Consider the following 24,738-nt stretch of genomic DNA (forward strand, 5'->3'; position numbering starts at 1 on the left):
AATATATGTCTAGTACAGAGGCTTCTCCAGAGACATATGGCACTGCCTAGTGTAGGACTGAATTCCACAGCGTGGCCTGTTCTGCTCAACGTAACCTGAGGTAGCTGATCCCAGCTTTAGGTGGTTCAGGGAGGAACAGGGAGGAATTTTCAACTTGTCACCAAAGTCTCAGAGTTGGCGCTGCTGGCCAGCCATACACTGTGGAAATATTTCATCAGCATTGGTTTCAGATTTTACAATGGGCAGCTGACTAGAATGCCCACATGGCAAATTGGTAAGCAGTCTCACTGTATTTGATCTGTGTAACTTTGGGTACAGCATCGGTTTCTGTGACTCACTGTTGAAGAGTTGCACTCTAGCTGTAGGTGCTGGGTAGTAAGTAGCTGGGTCAAAGGGTTAATGCTAAAGTTATTTTTACTGATGTGATGTGCTTGCAGTATTCTTCATGCATTCCTCTGTTAACTATAGATCATGACATTGCTCTACATTGTTGCGAACACAATAAACTCTTGATGAATCCCCTCCCCTGCTGCTGAGCCAGGGGTTTGATGAATACAGGTCTCTGCAATTGACTCTGCTTAAAGTGTGAGCTATAAAAACCCTGAGAGGAAACAACTTAGTATCAGAGCTGTGCGTTCTAGTCTACAAAAGGTGAGTGTTGCCATGTTTGAGAAAATATGCTGTAGTTGCTACATCAAATCATGTACAGGATATGGGCCATCCTCTGTCGGAAGACCATAACAAAAAAATACTGGGGCAAAATAGTTGAAAGAGAGAAGGCCAGTGGTAGGACCTAGTTAAATAACAATTATGACTCTGAAGAAGAGATTTTTGAGTTATTAACTAAACCTTAACCTTGATTCCACAGTTGAAGCTCAGTGACTAGTTCTGTTCTGTGTAGTACAGAGGCACTATGGAAAGTGCAAAAAAAAGATTTGCAAAGGATGATAACAAGGGATACAGTTATGTGAGGGAAAAAAAATCAACTGTACAGGCTCTTTTCTCCAGGACTGAGAAAGTTAGAGGGACGATCAGGTACAGGTGATTAGTGTGCAGTTCAGGGATTGATGGAGTAGATGTGTGAAAGATATTTCTATTTGTAGGTAAGTTCAAAACTGGGAAGGGGGGTCATAAAATCTAACACAGTCATTAATAAACAACACAGGCATGCAGGAAGAGCAGAGAGTTGGTAAGCTGTGGAAATTGTCACGACAGGGAGTAGTTCTGATGAGTAGTTTGGATGTATTTAAGGGGAAGTTCAATATTTTTAATGTGTGTGTTACATTCAGGGAGTCTGCGTTGCTGTGGCAACTAGCACTTTTACATCCATGTTGTTGCCTCGAGCTACAGATAGTAATAGCAGAGGCTCCAATTTCTCCCGATCACACAGCTGAACCAGGAATCTCTCCTGCTCTTCCTGCCTGTCCCCGGCCTGTCCTCGGCTTGTCCCTGGCCTGCACTGTAAGGATTCATGTTTTGCTGGATATTGATACTCAATTTGTCTGCCATGTCATGAAAAGACACAGTTTGTGGTCATCAAGTCCGGGGTGGTACTCATACCCAGAGGTAGGAACACTACCCACTGCTCCACAAGACCCTCTAGATTTAAAAAAACCTACATGTGAGGAAAGGAATAGAAACAGAGTTACAAGAAGATTGTGTAGACGATAAAATTTGGTATGGACTTGTTAGGACCAATGGACTGTTTCCGTACTGTGGAGCCTGTGTAATTTTATTTTCCTTTGGTGTTGGGAGCAGAGTGTAAAGTAACAAGCATCTTTAATTATAATTTTACAGAAAAACAGGAGTCGGCCATTCAGCCTCTCCAGCCTGTTCTGCCATTCTTGATCTGCCCCTTTGTTTCAACTCTTCTTTTGTAGCAGCTCCTGATAGAGGAGCAACAAAATTGCAAAATCCTTGGGTTTTGGGTTCAGTGAGTAGGCATCAGTGTTCCTGCCTCTGGGTTTGAGTGCCACCCAGGACTCGATGACCACAATGTGTGTCTTTATAACATGGCAGACAACTTGAGTATCAATACCCATCAAAACATGAATCCTGACAGCGCAGGCCGGGGACAGGCAGTAAGAGCAAGAGAGGTTCCTGTTAGCCATGTGATCGGGAGAGGGCCGTGTTTGTGGTGGGAGGGACCCAGGGGCACTGTGACTCTGGGTCGCCATTCCCAAATTAGAGCAGCAAATCCAACAGAGAATCACTATCGGGTAAGCAGGAGCTGAGATTTAGGATGCTGTATAGCTGAGCACTAAAGTAACTAGTTAGTGGAGTCCAGGAGGCACAGTGGTCACGGTCTCTCCCTCATGGTTCCATACCTGAATCCTCATTTTCCTGGGTGAGACAGACGTTTTGGTTCAACACTGTACAAAGTCCTGAGGGTTCGTAATGGGCCCTGCCTATCCTGTTCTGGAAATTATTGAATCTGCTGCCAACATTACTCACTCAGGCATTCCAGATCAGAACCACTGCTGTCCCTCACACAGGTTACATTGTACCTTCAATCCTGAGAAGGTGGTAATGTCAAACCATGGCAGTGCTTCACCCCAGAGTGCACTCTGATCAGTGGGACTCAAAGGAAGACAGTTCTTGAGGGTAGGGTACGGTTGCACTGGCACTGGTGCCCAACGAGGACAAGCTTTACACTTGGATCTCTGCAAATGAGAGCAGCATGTCATCTTCCAGCAAGGGTATTACGGCAGAATGGTTACTGGGAGAAAGTGAGGACTGCAGATGCTGAAGAGTCAGCATCAAAACGTGTGGCGCTAGAAAAACGCAGCAGGTCAGGCAGCATCTGAGGAGCAGGGGAATCAACGTTTCGGGCATAAGTCCTTCATCAGGAATGCTGGGAGCTGTGAGGGGTCTGAGAGATAAATAGGAGGGTGGGAGTGGAGCTGAGGGGGGACAGGGTATGTGGGATGGCAATAGATGGATGCAGGTGGGAGGTGATTGTGATAGGTCGATGGGGAGGGTGGAGAGGATAGGTGGGAAGGAAGATGGACTAGTAGGTCAGTTCAAAAGGGCGGTGCCAAGTTGGAGGTTTGGATCTGGGATGAGGTGTGGGGGAGGAGAGATTTCGAAACTAGTGAAGTCAATGTCAATGCCATGTAGTTGAAGGGTCCTAAGGTGGAAGATGCTGCGTTCTTCCTTTAGGTGTCGGATGGTGAGAGTTTAACGGTGTGTTTCAGGAGGGATGTGACTACACTGAGGGAGTGCAGAGGAAGTTCGCCAGGATGATGGCTGGGTTGGAAACAATGGAGGGAGGTTGGATAGGCTTGGGTTGTTTCCAACAGAAGACTGGGGATCGATCTGATTGAGGTGTAGCAAATTATGAGGGGCGTGGACAGAGTGGATAAGGGGCATCTGTTCCCCTTAGCTGGAGGGTTAGTCATGAAAGGACACAGGTTCAAGATGAGGGGCAGGAGTTTTAGGGAGGAGATGTGAGGAAAACGTTTTTATCCAGACGACGGTCTGGAATGCGCTGTCTGGGAGGGCGGTAGAGGCGAGTTGCCTCTCATCATTTAAAAAGGTTCCTGGATGAGCACCTGGAACGCCATAACATTTAAGGCTATGGGCCAAGTGCTCGTAAATGGGATGAGGTTGAAGGTCAGGTGTTTCTCACATGTTGATGCTGACTCGATGGGTTGAATGCCCTCTTCTGCACTGTGCAATTGGACGATATGATCTAATAAAATTGGTTAAATATTAGAAAATGAAACTTTTGAAAATGTATGGGAAAGCCCTTGCAAGTAAGTGCTAAATCACGATCCCCTTTCTGGAAGGTAACCTGCCACTTACTGCTGAGGCCCAGATGAAAAGAATGCCTGCTCTTGGCTCTTTATGATTGAATAACTCTTTCTCATAGCTTGTACAGGCCTACTGTTGTATATATCTGTGGAAAAGTGTGCTTTACTAGGCAGCAAACACCATCAAGTGCAGTGCTTAATCTCATTCTTTATTTGTTCCAGGACTAAGCCCTAAATATATATAAAATTCAGGATGTCTCACTGTACCAAGCTCTCCAGTCACTGGAAGGTAAGGCCAAATGCACTGGGATGATGTTTGTAACTTTGACCCAGACATGATCTCTCGTATTGGAGCCTGTCCTGTTCTCATCTCCAGCTCAGGAAGATGTTTGTGTCAGTGGTCCTCAGAGTGTGCAATCACATGCCCTGCAGTAACCCCAGTATATGCCCACCAGAGTCACAAAGCTGGCATCCCACAGCCACATCCATAAAACCCAAAGAGACACCCTTCAGGATATCAGTAGTCATGCAATGCAAAGCCCATTTAATGAACTGTGTGCAGGCATCGACCTTAGATTAAGGAATGAGAAGTGGATCACGGGTCAACAGGCAGGATGGAAGCTGTACCAATAGGCCACATATCCCACCCAGGAGCTCTCCTCAAACCTCTACATGGTGACTTGGTCAGCCAGCCAGGCCATATACAAATCCTGGGAAATCTCCTCAAACCTGCACATGGTGACTTGGTCAGCTGGCCAGGCAGCAAGGTGGCAATTGATCAATTACCCAGGGTCAAAACAAACAACCTTACAGTTGGCATGACTCTTCTGTTCAGGCTCAGATCCAGGTTCACTGGGCACTACCCCCACCACCTGACCGGGGAATGTTTCAGGAATTAGTCTGGACAGTGGTTAGTCTATAACTGTCCTGATGAACGGCTCCTGCCCGAAACGGCGATTTTCTTGCTCCTCGGATGCTGCCTGACCTGCTGTGCTTTTCCAGCAGCAATCTAATCTTGCCTGAGGATCAGATGGGTAAGTGCACTGCCTCACAGGCCTCTGGTGCATGAGGCATAATTGTTTCAAACCCCTTATGCATTTCACATACACACTTAGGATTCAGGCCTACACCCACCTCAACCTTGCTCCACCTTCAGAATTAAAACAAGCAGATCTCAAATACATCTGTTCAAGCCATTGTGTCCCTGAGCCACTTTCTGAGACACTATTGCTCAAAATCGGTTTTGTTCCTGTGTGGATAAGGTTATCCCTGTCAAGACCAGCATTTTCAGCTCCCGCATTCCAGACTGCCCTTGAGAAGTGATGGTAGTGTCTTTTTCAACCACAGGTCATTCTGTTACAACATGCGTTCTGTCAACGTGAATTCTCTGTAACACAATTGATGAGTTGGGGACGCTATTTCTAAAGTGCAAACTTTTAAAACGTGTTGGATGTAAGCAATTACATGGCCAACATTTTAAACGTTGTTTGTAAAGCACGATTTTTCTGTAATGCGGGATTGCACAAGAACGCAACCATCGCATTATGAAAGAACTGACTGTACTGCAATGTTTGAAATTTATTATGCATTTATATGTTTGTGTTTGCTTGTGCGTGTGTGTGTGTGCGTATGTGCATGTGTGTGTGTGTGCGTGTGTGTATGTGTGCGTGTGTGTGTGTGCGTGTGTGCGTGCGTGTGTGTATGTGTGTGCGCACATGCCTGTGTATGTGCATGTGTGTATGTGTGTGCATGTGTGTACGTGTGTGCACGCTTGCGTGTGTATGTGCGCATGTGTATGTGTGTGCATGCGTGTGTATATGTGTGTGTCAATGTGTTGCCACAATGTGCGTGTGTGTCAATGTGCTGCCATATTCACATTATTGCTACATTTAACAAGCCAGAACTAGCTTTGGTACATGGAAGAAACATGGAAAGGTCAGCTAGCTCAAAACCAAAAGGGCCCTAATCAAACTAAAAACAACACGAGATGTTTGGAAATCTGCCAATTTTAACCATGAGGCTGCATCGTGACAAGTATGAAGGGAAATGGAGAAAACATGTCTGTTTGTGCATTGTCTGAAAGGGCAGTTTCAGTTGCTAGCCAAATTTAGACCAAAGGAAGGTATTGCTCTTTTCAACTCCCTGCCCTGCAGTAGCTCTAGCCCGTCCAGAAGTCTGCTAAATAGCGGCCACATAATGATATGTAATTGCAGTGAGCAGGCAGTCAGAGGTAAATAATATGCTGCGAAGAAATTAAATTGCTCGAAGTAACTAAATCTAATTATATGTCACAGTCCTAATGGGCTTTTACTTGGAGTATGTTTTCTATGTTGCTTTTTTTCCATACCTTGCAATCACAAAAATCCTTAAATAACATTTTAAAATTCTTTTGACGGCTTTCATTAATTTGATGATGTATGATGCAATGGTCCTGCTGGGGTTTCTATGTGAATTTGTCTGAGGCCTACAGTTACCATGGCAATTTTCTTAACTGATCTTTTTGTCTAATTTTCATGCTGGTACCCAATATAAACCATCTGTCATTCGGAGCATTCATTTCTATTTACAGTTTGTTAAGCTGCTCTAAACACTGGGCAAGGCACCCATGATGACTTATTTCCCTTTATTTACTCATGGGATGTGGGCTTTGCTGACTGGGCATCATTTATTGACTGTCTGTAGCTGCTGAGCTGCTTGATAGGCTATTTCAGAAGGCAACTGAGAGCCAGCCGCATTGCTGTGGATCTGGAATCACATGTAGGCCAGACCAGGTGAGTATGATAGATTTCTTTCCCACAAGGACATTAGGGATCCAGATGGATTTTTCCCAACAACCTGCAATGGTTTCATGGTCATGATTGATTCAGCTTTTATTTAAATTGAATTCATCTGTCATGGCAGGATTTGAACTCAGAACACTGACTGAGTTTCTGGATTTAATATACTAACAATAAAACCACTAGGCCATCACCTTTAACCAGCAAGGTTTTACAGGTGAAAGGCCAGCAGTATATGTTAATAAACTAGGTCTTCTAGTCCTTGATGACATTTGTGTTAGCATGGATCTCATGAAGATTACAAGTTGTGCGAAACCACCACAGTGCAACCTCCTACTAACAGTAAGCTATCCAGAGCACCTCTAAGGTTTCCCCTTCAAAAATAAGCCTACAGTCGCATAGTGTCCTGCACAATTTTTTTTAAATGTCTTTAATTCTCACAGGGTGCCATTGACTGTGCCAGCATTTACTGTCTGTCCCTAATTGCCCTTGTGAAGGAGGTAGAGAGCTGCCAGCAGTCTTCAGGCTGTAGCACACCCTCAGGGAGGCGGTTGGAGAGTTTTGACCCAGCGTCCTTGAGGGAGCAGTATTTCATTCTGATGTAGAAGGGAGACTTGCAGCTGATGCTGTCCCTTGTCCCAGTAGGTGATGGAAATCAAGGTTTAAAAGGTGCTGTTGAGGAGGCTTAGTGAGTTCCTTATATTTCGAACGTGGCTTATTGTAGATTTAATATTACAATACACCTCACCATAAGGGATGGCATGGTTGCTCAGTGGTTAGCACTGTTGCCTTACAGCACAAGGGACTTGAGTTCAATTCCACCCTTGGGTGACTTATGGATGTTGTTGCCTATTCTCCCCGTTTCTGCGTGGGTTTTCTCCGGGTGCTCTGGTTTCCTGCCACAGTCTGAAGATGTGCAGGTTAGATGGATTGGCCGTGCTAAATTGCCCATAGTGTCCAGGAATGTGTAGGTTAGGTGGGTTAGCTATGGGAAACGAGTCAAAAAGTGTGGTGCTGGAACAGCACAGCAGTTCGGGCAGAATTTGGGCATAAGCCCCTCATCAGGAATGAGCTCATGCCCAAAACGTCAACCCTGACTCTCCAGCATCTGCAGTCTGCACTTACTGGGAAATGCATGGTGCCAGGGATATGATAGGGGGTTGGATCTGGGTGGAGTGCTCTTTGGAACATTGGTGTGGATTTGGTGGGCCAAATACCTGCTTCCACACTGTCGTGATTCTTTGTAACTCAAAATAGCACTGGATTGTGATGACAAAACACTTCTCACCATATCTTTCGAGATATATGTGACAATAAAATCATTCATTCTTTCATTCATCCACATATGGCCCCACGTTTGGTCAGAGGTGAGGCTCAAATGAGGAACACAAGGTAATTAGGTAGAGGGGTGAAAGGAGGGAATTCCAGAGCCTGAAGCAACTGAAAGACAGCCAACAGTGGTGGAGCACTTAAAATTGGGAATGCTCAATAGGCTTGAATTAGAGGGAGGACAGGGATTTGTGAGGGTTAGGGGCTTAATGTACCACAATTGATGTATTACTGGCTTCAGAGCTATATCAAGCCTGTATTTCAGCCCAGAACTTGCAGCAGATGGGAATTGTTGTGAAATATAGAGGCTTCCTGCAGAGCTTGCTGTTTATTTCTACTGGGTTTTGACAACTTTGCTCCCAAATGAAGGTGCATATTTTGTCCAATCAAATCTACGCTTAATTCCAGTATAATGAAATTCACAATCTAACCGTCTTTGTCCCCCTCGCCCGCTCTCCTGCAGATTATTGTCTGGGATGAGGAGTTCTTCCAGGGCCGTCGACATGAATTCACGGCAGAATGTCGCAACGTGATGGAGTTTGGATTTGAAACTGTGCGGTCCATGAAGGTGGAAAGTGGAGCGTGAGTATTTGGATCGGAAACAGCGTGAGAGCTTATACCACAGTGAGGTGCCACAGAAAGGAACAATGCTGTTTAAACTTGACGCCCTGTCAGCGTATCTAACATTAACTAGTGTTTCACTCCTCAAAGTCAGTATCTCTCTCTGAGATCTTACACTACACATAGAATATGCTGAAGAGATCTACAGGTAGATCCATATGACATTAACCTTTATGTTCCCTTTATTCTAATAATCCATTGGATTTAGAATAAAAATCTTAAATCAGCAGGTCTGGAAGCACCAGTCGAGAGAGAAGCAAACTTAATGTTTCAAATCAAATGTCACAGAATCACTGAAGTGTTACACGCAAGAGGAGATCATTCAGCCCTTCGAGTCTATACTGGCTCTTCAAATGAGCATCATTACATTCTATTAACTTCCTACTTTCAGCCCATATCCTTACAGAGGGACAGGTAGTGGTGAGAAGGCAGGGAGGCTGCAGATGGATTTGAACAGGCTGGGAGAGTGGGCAAAGGAGCAGTAGATGGAATGCAAAGTGGGAAACTGTGACATTATGCACTTTGGTAAGAAGATTAGAGGTGTAGGTTATTTTATAAAAGGATAAAGGCTTCAGAAATCTGAAGCACAAAGGGACTTAGGAGTCCTTGCACAGGATTCTCTTAGAGATAACATGCATGTTCAGTTGGCAGTTAGGAAGGCAAATGCAAATGGTCACCTTCATTTCAAGAGGGCTAGAACCCAAGAGCAGAGATCTACTGCTGAGGCTGTATAAGGCTCTGGTCAGACTGCGTTTGGAATATTGTGAGCAGTTTCAATCCTGTATCTAAGGAAAGATGTGGTGTTGGTGGAGGGGGTCTGAAGGAGGTTTAAAACAATGATCCTGGGAATGAAAGGCTTGTTATAGGAGGAGCAGATGATGATTCTGGGTCTGTACTCAGTGGAGTTTAGAAGGATGAGGAGAGATCTGATAGAAACTTTTCGAATACTGAGAGGCCTGCATATAGTGGACATGGAGAAGATGTTTCCAATAGTATGAGGGACGAGGTGCTGAGGGTGCAGCCTCAGAGTAAAGAGAAAGAATTTCTTCAGAGAGAGCATGATAAACCTATGGAATTCATTGCTGCAGAAGGCTGTGAATGTCAAGTCATTGAGTGTATTTAAGATAGAGATAGATAAGCACTTATTGGTGAGAGAATCAAGGGTTATGGGGAGAAGGCAGGAGAATGGGGTTGAGAAACATATCAGCCATGATCGAATGGGGGACTCGCTGAGCTGAATGATGTAACTATGCTTCTATATGATATTATGACATTATTTCTATCTAAACAATCACCCCATACTCTGTTAATGCCTCAACTGAATATGCCTCCACCAAACTTCCAGACAGTTCATTTCATACTATCTCCTTTTGCAAATCACTCTAAATCTGGGCCCTCTCTTTCTTGATCCATTTATAAGGGGGAGTAACTTCTTGATCTCTACTATAGCCTCCTCATGATTTTGAAAACCTCTGTTAGATCTCCACTTAGTCTTCTTCTCTCTGAGGGGAACAGTCGCTATGTGCCTTCTACAAGGAAGTCAATGGTACCTGGAGAAAGAGAGATTGAGTAACAGCAAGTCCTGACGAGCTAAAGATTCATTCCAATAAACCTTTTGGACAGGGGACACTGAGCTGCAATCCCTGATTTTCCCTTCACCCATAACACCACGTTCTTTTGTCTATATGTGTGTGGAAGGGGTTTTAAAAGATGCTAACCAGTTGAGTTATATGTTGACAGCTCATAATTGTTTAACTGTCGCTAGAATCTATTTACTTGTAACAAATAGTAATTCTTGTTATGTGCTCTGTCAATCTGGGTCTAAAGTACAGGAAAAGTGAGGAATTGTTGGATACTTTGATAAAAATCTTTAATGTTTGTGAGGACTCTGGAAATAGAGGAGTTCGATTTTCAGCATGCTACGCTAATGAGATGTGACGAGATAAACAATTGGAAATGAACAGGAATGGTGAAGGGCAATGTATCTGGATTTCAGAAGAATCGTGGAAGGAAGGCTAGGGTTTTATGGTGCTTAAACGATGCAGATCAATATCCCACATTCAGGACATCAGTCATATAGAACCGGTTAATCAAGACTCCCACCATTCCTCATATCGGAGCCTTTCTTCATGTCAAAGACAAATGCAGAGCCTTGAAGGATAATCAAACCTGTTTTGAAAGGGACTCTGAAATGTGTGCTAGTGAGGCTTACTGGGGATTGTTCTGACCTCCTTGTATTTTGTCTGTAGCTGGGTGGGTTACGAACATGCAGCTTACCAGGGGCAGCAGTTTGTCCTGGAGAGAGGGCAGTACCCACGCTGGGACAGCTGGAGTGGCAGCAACTCATATCACATCGAGAGACTGACCTCCTTCCGACCTATCGCCTGTGCTGTAAGTATCCCGGTGCACACAATGTGCTCACGTCAAACCTCCGACTTATTAAGCAGTTCTGAGCACACGTAGATGATTAGACACCCAGAGAATCTAAAATCCACCACCACAAGCAGTGGGTGAGGCAAATAGCAAAGATATCTTTCAGAGGAAGCAAAATCCACACAAATGAGAAGGGATGTGTAAAATGTGTTGGTGGGTTTGGATAGGCAGCAGCTTCATGTTATTCACAGATACATTTACAAGGCAGACGTTAAATGCCAAATACAGTCATAGAGATTTACAGCACAGAAACAGACCCTTCAGTCCAACTCGTTCATGCTGACCAGATATCCTAAATTACACGCCCCACTCTCTATGTGAAAATGTTACCCCTTAGGTTCCTTTAAATTTTTCCCCTGTCACCCTAACCCTTTGCCCTCTAGTTCTGGACTCCCCCGCCCCAGGGAAAAGACCTTGTCCATTTATCCTATCCATGCCCCTCATAATTTTATAAACATCTATAAGGTCACCCCTCAGTCTCCGATGCTCCAGGGAAAACAGCCCCAGCTTATTCAGCCTCTCCCTATAGCTCAAACTTTCCAACTCTGGCAACATTCTAGTAGATCTTTTCTGAACCCCTTCAAGTTTCACAACATCCTTCCAATAGGAAGGAGACCAGAATTGCACACAATATTCCAAAAGTGGTCTAACCAAGGTCCTGTACAGCCGCAACATGACCTCCCAACTCCTGATCTCAATGTTCTGACTCCTAAAGGAAAGCATACCAAACATCTTCATCTTTATCCTATCTGCTGCAACTCCACTTTTAAGGAGCTATGAACCTGCACTCCAAGATCTCTTTGTTCAGCAACACTCCCCACGATCTTACCATTAAGTGTATAAGTCCTGCTAAGATTTGCTTTTCCAAAATGCAGTACCTCACATTTATCTGAATTAAACTCCATCTGCCACTCCCTAGACCACTGGCCCACCTGATCAAGACCTTGTTGTACTCTGAAGTAACCTTCTTCACTATCTACTACACCTCCAATTTTGATGTCATCTGCAAACTTACTAACTATACCTCTTATGTTCGCATTCAAATCATTTGTATAAATGACAAAAAGCAGTGGATCCTTGTGGCACTCCACTGGTCACAGGCCTCCAGTCTGAAAGGCAGCATTGCACCACCAGATTGATCATAAAAGCTGGAAATGTGTGTCACTAATGAAGAAACGTTTTACTGTGGGAGATCGTTACAGAATAAGGGGCCACTCATTTAAGGCAAAGGAATTTCACCTCCCAAGGGTAGTGCATTGTCTGCAGTTGTCTAGCCAAGAGAATGCGGAGGTGAGATCACCAGAAGTGTTTGAAGAGGAAGAGACAGCTCTTTGAAATATCGAGGAATTGAGGGCAATGAATAGATGGCATGGAAACGGGAGTTGAGATTAGCGCAGATCAGTCATGATCTGATAGAATGGCAGCTGAGGTTTGAAGGGCTGAATGGCCTATGCCTGGTCCTATTGCTTATGTCTTTATGATAACAAAGTGTTACACAAATAAGTTGTTATGACCTGCTTCTCACAGAACCACCGTGAATGTCGGATGTCCATGTTTGAGAGGGAGAACTTCCTGGGTAGGAAAGGTGAGCTGTCCGATGACTATCCCTCTCTACAAGCCATGGGCTGGTGCAACAACGAAGTTGGATCCTTCCGAATCCACTCCGGCGCGTAAGTGTTTCCAACAACCACATGAGACAACTCATTCTCTCCAATATCTAGTCAGCTTACTGACCCTCCCCTAGAGTACAGCTATAATCGTAATGCCCCTATAGCATGGGGGGCTGCATTTTCCCACAGTCTTCATGATTCCAATATCAGGAACAAACAGGGGTCCCAAGTCCACACATTCTGGCTCTGAGCGCAGGGCTATTCCTGGAGATTATCCCCTAACTATCTGCAGCTCGCTACCACCTTCTCCAGGGAAGTTAGGGATGGGCACTAAATGCTGGTTCAGCCAGTGACATCCCGTGAATTAACTTTCCAAAAAAAACTGCCTCTGAGATTTCATCCAATTAAGGATAGTGGACAGGGTGTGGCTGCTGCTTCTCAATCAAGGGGCTGGCAGCTCTGAAGCCCTGACACCTCTACCAGGAGAGACCGGCATTGTTGTGGCAAGTGAGAGGCAGGTTCCTCAATGTGGACATTGCTTGGCAAGGTTAGTCTAAGTAACAGGGTCTAAGCAGCTGCTCCAGTGTGGCATCCGGAGCATCCTTGACTGACTGTGGCCCCCTATTGTTGGGCCGTGGAATGTGCAGCAATGTGCCCCCTTCTCCCCCCCCCCCACCTTCTCCCTCCCCCCCCCCCCCCCCCCCCCACACCCCCCCCCCCCCACACACACACACACACACACACACACTCCTCAGCATTGCAGAATGGCTGTCTCTGTAAATGTGACTGCTCCTCACAGGATGGTGCGTTCAGAAATCCACTGCCTGACAAAGAGAAGGGCAATGAATCCACATAAAAACCCATCACTAGGAAACATTCTCAATGACAGGACGCCATTAGGAAATTATCTTAACACCGCTGTCCACCATTTTCCCAGCCCAGTCCACCTTCTAGCCCACTGGTCAGGAGTTTAGAAAACCTTCCTTTCCCATTACTCCTTTCACCTCCTTGTATAGAGATGTTCTAAATTCTTGACCACATGATGACAGAATCTTATCACCCAGGAGGACAGCCCATTGTGCTTGTGCGGCTTTCGAAAGGAAATTTCCAGTTGACACCAGTTTCCTGTTCTCACCCCACAGCATTGTCTTTGCACTAAAATACATATCCAATTACGCACCCCACAATATGGATTTACAAAACCGTCAATCATCCGTTTGTTCTTCCAATGTTAGAATTTTAATGCAACCTACATTATGCTTGCGAGTCTTCTCACAGCTGTTTAGCAAGAGAGTGTGAATATTCCCTCCCTGGATCCCAGTGGGCAGGAGGTCACAGTTCAAACTGCGCACACTTTGACAATGTGTAATAATCTTACTGAGGAAAGCTAGCTGCTCTGAAAATAGAAATCTTACGCTGGGACAAAAGCAAGAGATCGCTGTTGGATTTTTTAGGCCAAGTAGCAAGACCTTTAATCAACTCACTTTGCATCTGAGCTGCACACGAAGCTTCTTTTGAGTCTTTAGGACTTTCAACCTTAACCTAGTCAGCACGAGAAATGCAACTGATAAGCTTAACATTCTCAGCAGTTAGAACTCTGCCATGATTGATGCACAAGAGATCACTTTTTGACCCAAAATAATGAACATTAAATGGAGTTCATTTTATCACTATGACGCAAATTAGAGTATTAGATGTTAGCGGGTTAGTACATCATCCTTTCATCATTGTGACTGGAATTCAAATATAGTGCGTTCCCAGTAACAGTCTGTGGCAGTCTACACAATGTACCTTGGATTGTACATTGACAACAGCGATGAGACTGACAGGGAAAATCAGACTGCAACTTCTGAGATCCACACATTCACAGTAAAAGGCTAAAAATCACACAACACTAGGTTCTAGTCCAACAGCTTTAATTGGAAGCACTAGCTTTCGGAGTGCTGCTCCTTCATCAGGTGCTCTGAAAGCTAGTGCTTCCAATTAAACCTGTTGGACTATAACCTGATGTTGTGTGATTTTTAACTTTGTACACCCCAGTCCAACGTCGGCATCTCCAAATCATGACAGTAAAAGGCAGCATTCTGGAAGTTACAGTTGCAGATACTTTGTATCCAAAGGGTATGTTGTAGCAAGCCTTACTGAGAGAGCCATCAAGGAAATCAATGCACTTACATGAACTTACACCACTGAAGACACCAAAAAAAGCTTGGGCTTGCGTAATCATGACTAGATGAATTTTTAAAGGTGTGATAAGGGATAAGTACTAACAATCTTTCTGGACCTGATATTCTAATTTCACAAATGTAAAGTCTGATTCCTTCAGGCGTTAATTAAACTTAGTGATTTTGGAAAGAATGAAACTTTTAAAAAATCTTTTATTTTGTCTTGAATCTTATCTCTCTTTTAATCATATCTTTCTCTTCTTTTGCCCCTCAACATTTAGCCTGGTTCCGTGCATGGTTCAAATTTAATTTACTGTTTAATGGCTGACTGATGATTCTTCTCGATATTGTTTAAAGAGCTCAGATACTACCCCATGTAGAGGGTGCCACACCAGACCAGCTGCTATAATAGAGCCAGTCTCCACTCTCTCGCCCACAAAGCCTTTGAGGACAGCTACCAATAGAGTGAAAAAGGGCTGGCCTTTCACATTGAGGGGAAAAGCCCAGCTGTTACCCTGCTCAAGAAGTGCAAGGTGTAACAGGTATCAAACAATGGTTCAGCTTGTACCTTATCTAAGTAAGTAACATGACAGTAACTGACCCAGTGAAATTCAATTTGATTGTCTCCCCTCCCCACTCTCTACCCCCACAGATGGGTATGCTACCAATATCCAGGTTACCGCGGCTACCAATTCATCATGGAATGTGACCATCATGGCGGAGAGTACAAACACTGGAGAGAGTGGGGCTCCCACGCGCAGACATTCCAGATTCAGTCCATCCGTAGAATCCAGCAGTAAAATGAACCCTGATGGCTGTGTCCCCACAGTCTTGTTTTAACCTTTGAAACAACAGAGAAATTACAAAAAGAAATAAAATTTCCTTCTTTGTTAAAATGCACTTGTTTGGTTTCATTAGTGTCTGAACAGGGAATGGTGTAAAAGTGATCTTGCCCCCAAGTGAGACCAGTCTTCAGACTCTGACCCTGGTCGTTTTAAATTGAAGTTCTAAAGAGTAAGCAATGCTGACAGGAGACCGTTAGTGTGCTAAGTCGCTTACAATCGGTGATCCTGTCTCCGGCCCTACTTTTATATAACAGCGCAATTTGTCATTTCTTTACACACACACTCCAAGCTCAATGCCATCCAGGCTAAAGCATCACACCATATCACTCAAGTATTCACTTCTCTGAACCATTACCTTGTACTACACAAACAACATTGAATTACTGAGTAATGTCTTGGTTGTTGGAGTATGTAATTTGCACGTCACCAACAAGGCCAGAGTTAACTGATTGGCATTCCAATCACCAGCTTAAACATTCACTCCCTCCACCCCAATGGCAGCAGCGTGTACCACCTGTAAGATGGACTGCAGTGACTCACCAAGGCTCCTGTGACAGCACCTTCCAAATTGACAGCCTGTACAATCCTTCCACATCTAATCTCTCCCTCCATTTGTCTGTGGAACGCGTTGCCACAGAGAGCTGTGACAGCAGAGTCCTTGTGCTTATTTAAGGCTGAGTTAGAGAGATTCTTGATCAGTCGGGGAATCGAGGGTTCCAGAGAAAAGGGGGAAAAGTGGACGTGAAGAATGTCGAATTAGCCATAATCCTATTGACTGGGGAAACAGACTTGACAGGCTCCTATTTCGGATGATCTTAGAACATAGAAAAGTACAGCACAGAACAAACCCTTTGGCCCACAATATCGTGTTGAGGATTAATCCTAATTTAAAATAAAAAAACTTAACCTACGCACCCCTCAATTCCCTGCTGTCCATGTGCATGTCCACTAGTTGCTTAAATGTCCCTAATGACTCTGCTTCCACCAGCACCACTGGCAATCATTCCATGCATTCACAACGCTCTGCGTAAAGAACCTATCTCTGACATCCCCTCTATACTTTTCTCCTAATACCTTTAAACTATGACCCCTCATGCCAGTCAATCCTGCCCTGGGGAAAAATCTCTAGCTATTGACTCTATCCATGCCTTTCATTACCTTGTACACCTCAATCAGGTCACTTCTCTTTCTCCTTCTCTTCAGAGAGAAAGGTCCAAGCTTCATCAACCTCTCTACATAAGGCAAGCCCTCCAGTCCAGGCAACATCCTGGCAAACCTTCTTTGCACCCTCTCCAAAGCCTCTGTATTTTTCCTATAGTCAGGCGACCAGAACTGAACACAATGTTCCAAGTATATGGTACAATCTTTACAGTGCAAAGTGGTCTTTCTGTGAGAAGAAAACATTACACAGCTCCCTTGCAACATAAGACAATTTTGGCCATTTTGCCACAGAGAGGATCCAGATATCAGTTATTAGATCATTTGTATATCTGTTAAAATTCAGTACAGAGAGGTGAATTTGACAAGACTGCATGCATGCTTACAATTTTGAATGATCAGTCTGAATCTAAACACCTGAGGACAAGGGGAACATTATAAATTTGACATTATAAACATAGTTCACACTCAATATTACTGTGATAACTCAATTCATTTGACTTCAGCAGAGACCGTTGACATGTTAGGTTTGTGGGCATAGATTAGGAAGAACAATATGGGTGTTTGAAGTGAATTAGGAAGGGTTGACTACCATCAATAAACAGTTGATACCTCAACCAAGCTTCTTAAGAAATGAAACAAAGTCTAATAAGTCGAAGATGGGACGCAGGGAAGATTGTTTTATTTTACTGAGGCAATCTACAGAAGTAAGGAGAGTGTAGCATTTTGGACAATTCTGATAAAGTAAGTTGATCCAGGCTATTCTGATCAAACGTAATGCTCCAGAAGGTTTCACCTAATTGTGGACTGAAGCAGCTTAGATTCAAACCTATCACTGCATCAATTAGTTTAACTCAGTCCACCTTCAAACAAAAGAGAAATTGTCTCCAGGTTTTCATAAAGCACAATTGTTACACTTCATCAACATCAAAGAGATGTAATGCAATAAGAGTCAGCTTCTATCAAAACAAGACTCTCAGATCCTAATGGGAGAAATGAGTATTAAACTCTTGAGGGTATCTATATCAGATCCAAATTTCACATGTTGGCGAACTGATTCAACACCCTCCCACAGCTCATTTCAGATTTTAATGCCTACTAGACTGTCGAAAGATTACAGAAGGCCTCATTTGAATGATTATGAAATGCAACTCAAGTAATTATCACTTTTTTTGCATTATTCAAAAGTTGATCATTTTCAGACAATTTTACGGCTATTGTTCTTGCTCTATATAGAATTCACAATGAAGTAAACCCTCCTGGCCCAGCCAATCTCTGAAATACGCTTTTTTTGGTTAAAATATTAGAATTTCCAGCCACAGCTGTTCCACCATTCTGACACTTCAATAAAACTAGAGTACCCTAAAGGGTCACAAACATTTGTGAGTGTTTTTTTAAAGAGCTCAATTTCAAGCTTGGATTGTCTCTTGTATTGTCTTAAGCCTGAAGCTGTCAGGTTTAAAGGACACTCTTCTTGCTGATTGTAAACATTGAAAAGATTCAGCAGAGTGTACTGCTTTTGACACAGATAGCCATCAACTCCATCGTCCCAGACTTCGCAGTTACTCACACCTTGAAGATAAACCTCCAAGAAAAGGCATTAACGGACACAAAACTATCACGCGAAAAAGTCAACTGCATTATAAACCATTATTTCAGATTTCAAGCACAAAATGAAAAGTCCAAAAGACAGTATTGCACAGATATCCAGGGAACCCACAAGCTAACCTATATGACAAGCTGGACAACTGTGTTTCCCATTATAAATGGGAAATGAATGATTAAAAAACTCACACAAACCTCAGCAGGAAACAAAGCTTTGCCCACAGGAAGTGCATTTAATCATGACATAGAGTCATAGAGTCATAGAGATGTACAGCATGGAAACAGACCCTTCGGTCCAACCCGTCCATGCTGACCAGATATCCCAACCCAATCTTGTCCCACCTGCCAGCACCCGGCCCATATCCCTCCAAGCCCTTCCCATTTATATACCCATCCAAATGCCTCTTAAATGTTGCAATTGTACCAGCCTCCACCATTTCCTCTGGCAGCTCATTCCAAACACGTACCACCCTCTGCGTGAAAAAGTTGCCCCTTAGGTCTCTTTTATATCTTTCCCCTCTCACCCTAAACCTATGCCCTCTAGTTCTGGACTGCCTGACCACAAGGAAAAGACTTTGTCTATTTATCCTATCCATGCCCCTCATAATTTTGTAGACCTCTATAAGGTCACCCCTCAGCGTCCGACGCTCCTGGGAAAACAGACCCAGCCTGTTTAGCCTCTCCCTATAGCTCAAATCCTCCAACCCTGGCAACATCCTTGTAAATCATTTCTGAACCCTTTCAAGTTTCACAACATCTTTCCGATAGGAAGGAGACCAGAATTGCACATAATATTCCAACAGTGGCCTAACCAATGTCCTGTACAGCCGCAACATGACCTCCCAACTCCTGTACTCAATACTCTGACCAATAAAAGAAAGCATACCAAACGCCTTCTTCACTATCTTATCTACCTGCAACTTCACTTTCAAGGAGCTATGAACCTGCACTCCAAGGTCTCTTTGTTCAGCAACACTCTCTAGGACCTTACCATTAAGTGCATAAGTCCTGCTATGGTTTGCTTTCCCAAAATGCAGCACCTCGCATTTATCTGAATTAAACTCCATCTGCCACTTCTCAGCCCATTGGCCCATCTGGTCAAGATCCTGTTGTAATCTGAGGTAACCCTCTTCGCTGTCCACTCCACCTCCAATTTTTGTGTCATCTGCAAACTTACTAACTGCACCTCTTATGCTCGCATCCAAATCATTTATGTAAATGACAAAAAGTAGAGGACCCAGCACCGATTCTTGTGGCACTCCACTGGTCACAGGCCTCCAGTCTGAAAAACAACCCTCCACCATCACCCTCTGCCTTTCACCTCTGAGCTAGTTCTGTATCCAAATGGCTAGTTCTCCCTTTATTCCATGAGATCTAACCTTGTTAATCAATCTCCCATGAGGAACCTTGTCAAACACCTTACTTAAGTCCATATAGATCACACCTACTGCTCTGCCCTCATCAATCTTCTTTGTTACTTCTTCAAAAAACTCAATCAAGTTGTGAGACATGATTTCCCACGCACAAAGCCTGTTAAATATAAACACTTGGACTCATCAACTTTCTGTTTCATAAGATGATGGTTGATGCTATAGTGCTCAACTCTGCATTAATCATCACCTGGTGGGTCTCAGGATCCCCATTGCTCACAGGCATGGCATTTGCTGCTGATAAAGACAGGCAGGAAGAGTCTTAGATTCCCTACAGTGCAGATAGTCAGCCCATCAGGTCTACACCAATCCTCCAAAGAGGATTCCACCCAGACTCACCCAATCCCCACATTTCCCATGGCTAATCCACCTAGCCAGCACCCAGAAGAAACCCACACAGACACTTGGAGAACATGCAAACTCCACACAAACAGTCACCTAAGGCTGGAATTCAACCCTGGACCCTGGCACTATAAGATACCAGTGCTCACCACTGAGCTACCATATGTAAAAATCGACTTGTGCTAACTATACACCACCTATAGGCAGAATGTATTGCTTCATCTAGGCTACCTACATTTCCTACCCTTTTTGTTGAGAGCCCAATACAGCTTGTTTGCCTTGTACGCCCATTAATATATGTGTGTGTGTGTGTGTGTGTATGTGTGTATGTGTGTATGTGTTGTGTGTGTGTGTGTGTGTGTTCAAACAGATTGTTGAACCCACATCGAAGGAACTTCGCAAAACATTTGACTTGCTTTCCCAGCGTAAAACCCAAGGTGCTCGTTCTATCCCACCTGAACTCACCAAGCACAGAAACCAGCATCTACACGAACTTCTCTGTCTCAGCTGGGCTGAGGGAACACTGCCCCTGGGTGTACCTGATACAACCAGGGATGATCTCGTACAAGGGGGAGGAAGTGAGCACTGCAGATTCTGGAGATCAAAGTCAAAGAGTGTGGTGCTGGAAAAGCACAGCCAGTCAGGTAGCATCCGAGGAGCAGGAGAATTGACGTTTCAAATATAAGCTCTTCATCAAGAATGAAGAGGGTGGCCCAAGGAGGCTGAGAGATAAATGGGAGGGAGGTAGGGCAGGGGGCGAAGGTAGATGAGAATGCGATAGGAAGATGAAGTTGGGGGATGATGATGATAGGTCAGTGGGTAGGGTGGAGTGGATAGGTGGACAGGTAGGACAGTTCAAGTGGGCAGTGCCGAGTTGGAAAGTTAGATTTGGGATAAGGTGGGGGGAGGGGAAATGAGGAAACTGGTGAAATCCACATTGATCCCTTTGTGATTGGAGAGTTCCAGGAGAAAGATGAGGCGTTCTTCCTCCAGGTTTTAGGTGGTAAGGAAATGGCGATGGAGGAGGCCCAGGACTTGCATGTCCTTGGTGGAGTGGGAGGGCTAGCAGTTCCTGCACCAATCGATGCATGTTCCTGCTGCGCAGTGTGGGGTAAGTATTTACTCACGTTCCCTTTGTCAGTCCCAGATCTTGACTGGATACATCCATGCTCAACCCCAGTATGCTTTCAGAACTGGACAATCTACAATTGGTTTGACCTTCTCAGTCCAGGAACTGCAAGAGAAATGCTGTGAAGAAAGACTACCACAATGTAATGTTGTCATTGATTCACTCAGGTATTTGACCAAGTTAGCAGCGGTGGTCTGCTTACACTGCTGTTTACACTTAAATGGATGGGAAGAGGACTCAGAGATGAACAGAGGCACACAAATTCCTGTACCTTTCCTGGTGGTACAGAGGTTAGCACTGCTACCTGACAGCGTCAGGGACCCAGGTCCAAATCCAGCTTTGGGATGGTCTGTGTGGAGGCTGCATAATTTCCTCAGGTCTTGGTGTTCTTGTTTCCTCCCACTGTCCAGGCTAGGTGGCCGTGGTAAATTGCCTATAGTGTCCCAGGATGTGTAGGTGAGGTCAATTACCCATGGAGAATGCAGAGGTAGGGTAGGGGGTGGGGTTTGGATGGAATGCTCTTCGGAGACTCAGCATGGATTTGATGGGCCAAATGGCCTGCTCCCACACTGTGGGGAGTCTAAGTAGAGAAGGTCATTCTCAAATCAATCACTCACTAATGAGTATGATTGTCCACCTAGGAAATTTCGTGTCACTGGCCAAGGGTTCTATAGGTCTTTGTGTGGCTGATGAGCCACATCCCCAATCATATATTTGGGAGGTGGAAGTGGTCCTTCGCACTGAGACCACTGACATTTCTTTCTCTGGTTCCTTTTCCATACTTTCTCTGATCCCCAGGTTTCTCAAAGAATTGTGTCCCTTCATATAGGAGCTTCGTCTTTTCACGTATCAGGTAGGGGAATGCACGTTGTTATAATTACATGTAAACTTATGCAAAAAAACCGAACTATGCAAAAAAACTGAGATCAATGAGGGCTCTTGTGGTCCAATAGTAGTGTCCTTACCTCTAACTCAGGTGTGTCTGGGTTCAAGCTGTATAATAAAATTGCTAAACAAGTTGATTTGAGAATAATTTTAAAAACTCATATTGATGTGAATATACCATATAATATACAAACGTTAAAGTGGGTTTGGCAGTGCACAAGTTACAAAAATGCAAAATCCAACTGTTGATGATAATTGTATAGTAACTAAGTGTTTAATTGTATGCAGATGCTGGGAATTAATGGGGGATTCATTTGTGCTCCAATATAAAGGAGCAGATTGAAACCGTGGTTGATAGGTTTAGAGATGCATGTTTATTATGTGTATCTCAATAAATAAAGCTTACAAAATGTGTACATAATAGGTTGCACTTCTAATCTTCTCTGCTTAGCATTCTGGAGAAGCGAAAGCTCAGTCTACCTTCTTCAGAGGACTCCATTACTCTTCAGTTCTGGACGCAGGACATGAATCTGATACCATAACTGTGCATCAATGCAAGTGTAGCCCAGTACCTGCTGATGCTAAAGTGGTAATAAGTTACTCCTTCAGGTTTAAACCCAGCTAAGGCAGTCATAGAATCATAGAGCTGTACAGCACGGAAACAGACCATTCAGTCCAACCCGTCCACACTGACCAAATATCCTGAATTAATATAGTACCATTTTTGAGAACTTAGAATCCCTACAGTGTGGAAACAGGCCCTTCAGCCCAGCAAGTCCACACCGACCCTTCAAGCATTTAGTGTATATCCCTCTAAATCCTTTCTATTCATATACCCATCCAGATGCCTTTCAAATATTGTAATTGTACCAGCCTCCACCACTTCCTCTGGCAGCTCATTCCAGACATACACCACCCACTGAGTGTAAAAGTTACCTTTTAATTCTTTCCCCTCTCACCCTAAACCTATGCCATTTAGTTCTGGACTCCCCCACCCCAGGGAAAAGACCTTGTCCAACCGCCTCATGATTTTATAAACATCCCTCAGCCTCCGACACTTCAGACAAAACAGGCCCAGTCAAAGCTGATTAGATTGTGGAATGGTGCAAAACACAGATGAAGGCCATTGGGCCATTGTGCTGGCTCTGACTTTCTGAAAGTGTGATCCATCCACCCATTCCTTTCACATAGTTCTGTAAATCTTACTTTTCCAGAGTTCTATCCAATCCATCTTTAAAGGTAACTGTTGGACCTTCTTCCATCGTCCTTCCCAGATCACAACAACACGCTGCACATAAAAAATTAAATCTCTCCTTTGGTTCTTTAGCCAATTATCTGTGATCTGTGCCTTCAGGTTACCCACGTGCCAACCCAAACAGCTTCTCCTCATTTATCCAATCAAAACCTGACCGTGTGAGAAATCCCTTCAAATCTTTGCCATCACATCCCAAGGCTCAATGCCAAAATCAGCTGCTTTTAATTTTCTGCCAAAAGACTGTGGATGCTGTAAATCAGAAACTGAAACAGAAATTGTTGGGAAAACTCAGCAGGTCTGGAAGCAGCTGTGGAGAGAAATCAGAGTAAACGTTTTGGCTCTGATGACCCTTCTTCAGAATCATTGAGCCTTGGGATGCAATGCCAAGGATTTGAAGGGATTTCTAATACGGTCAGATTACTGGGCAAACTCAGAATGCTTCTGAAGAAGGGTCACATTAACTCTGCTCTCTCTCCACAGATGCTGCCAGACCTGCTGAATTTTCCCAGCAATTTCTGTTTTTGCACTTTTTAATGCTAAGGTTTCTTGCCCATAAAAAACAGCACTGAACAAACTGAAACTCAATTCGCAAAGGAAGTTTATCGCCTGTTAGACCGGTTTATATTCAAATCCAGGTCCCAGGGGTGAAATAATATACTGATCCAACCTTCAAAACAGTTCCCATTACATTATCTGTGTTATAGTCACTTATGGGACAGAAGGAAACCATACACTCCCATTGAATCTAAACCAATTCTCCATGGAGCTATCTAATTAATCCCATTCCCACATTCTATCTACGTAAGCTTGCAAGTTAATTTCCTTTAGGTGCCCATCTAATTACCTTTTGAAATCATTTATTGTTCCACTGTCCTTAATCTGTGGGCAGCAATTTCTGGATCATTACCACTTGCTGTACAAAATAAGTTTGATATTACCTTCCTGTTGCATCTTTTGTCCAAAACTTTAAATCTATGTTCTCTGGTTCTTGAATTATCAATAAAGGAACTGTTATTCCCAGTGTGCCTTATCCAGACTTGTCATCACCTTACATACTCCCTCCCTAATGGCACAGTTGGACCATGTACAGCACATGGACTGCAGTAGTTCAACAAGGAAGCTCACTACCACCTTCTCAAAGACAATAAGGGACAGGGCATTAAATAGTGGCCCAGACAATGCCCATGTATAAAATAAACACCACCAAACTTCCCCTCAAAACCTTTGTCTGAAGAGAACAACTGCAGTATCTTCAATCTAATCTTGCACCAAAATCCCTCATCCTTGGAGTCATTCTAATCAATCTCCTCTGCACCCTCTCAAGTAGCCTCACATCCTTCCTGAAGCAAACAGGATCATAGATAAGTTGTGGTCTAAGCAAAGCTTTGATAACATTCCA

At 44.0% G+C, this 24,738-nt stretch overlaps 1 protein-coding gene across 1 annotated transcript; it reads left to right on the forward strand.

Annotated features, from left to right (window-relative positions):
- Positions 1-568: 568 nt before the first annotated feature.
- On the forward strand, positions 569-15,590 carry cryba4 (crystallin, beta A4). Its single transcript, XM_072587861.1, has 6 exons — positions 569-651; positions 3,978-4,044; positions 8,325-8,443; positions 10,732-10,873; positions 12,443-12,585; positions 15,343-15,590. The coding sequence occupies exons 2-6, from the start codon at positions 4,009-4,011 to the stop codon at positions 15,488-15,490; spliced, it is 588 nt and encodes a 195-aa protein (XP_072443962.1). The 5' UTR covers positions 569-651; positions 3,978-4,008; the 3' UTR covers positions 15,491-15,590.
- The last annotated feature ends 9,148 nt before the right edge of the window (positions 15,591-24,738 follow it).

This window comes from Chiloscyllium punctatum, chromosome 17, assembly GCF_047496795.1.
Source record: "Chiloscyllium punctatum isolate Juve2018m chromosome 17, sChiPun1.3, whole genome shotgun sequence".
Classification (NCBI taxonomy): domain Eukaryota; kingdom Metazoa; phylum Chordata; class Chondrichthyes; order Orectolobiformes; family Hemiscylliidae; genus Chiloscyllium; species Chiloscyllium punctatum.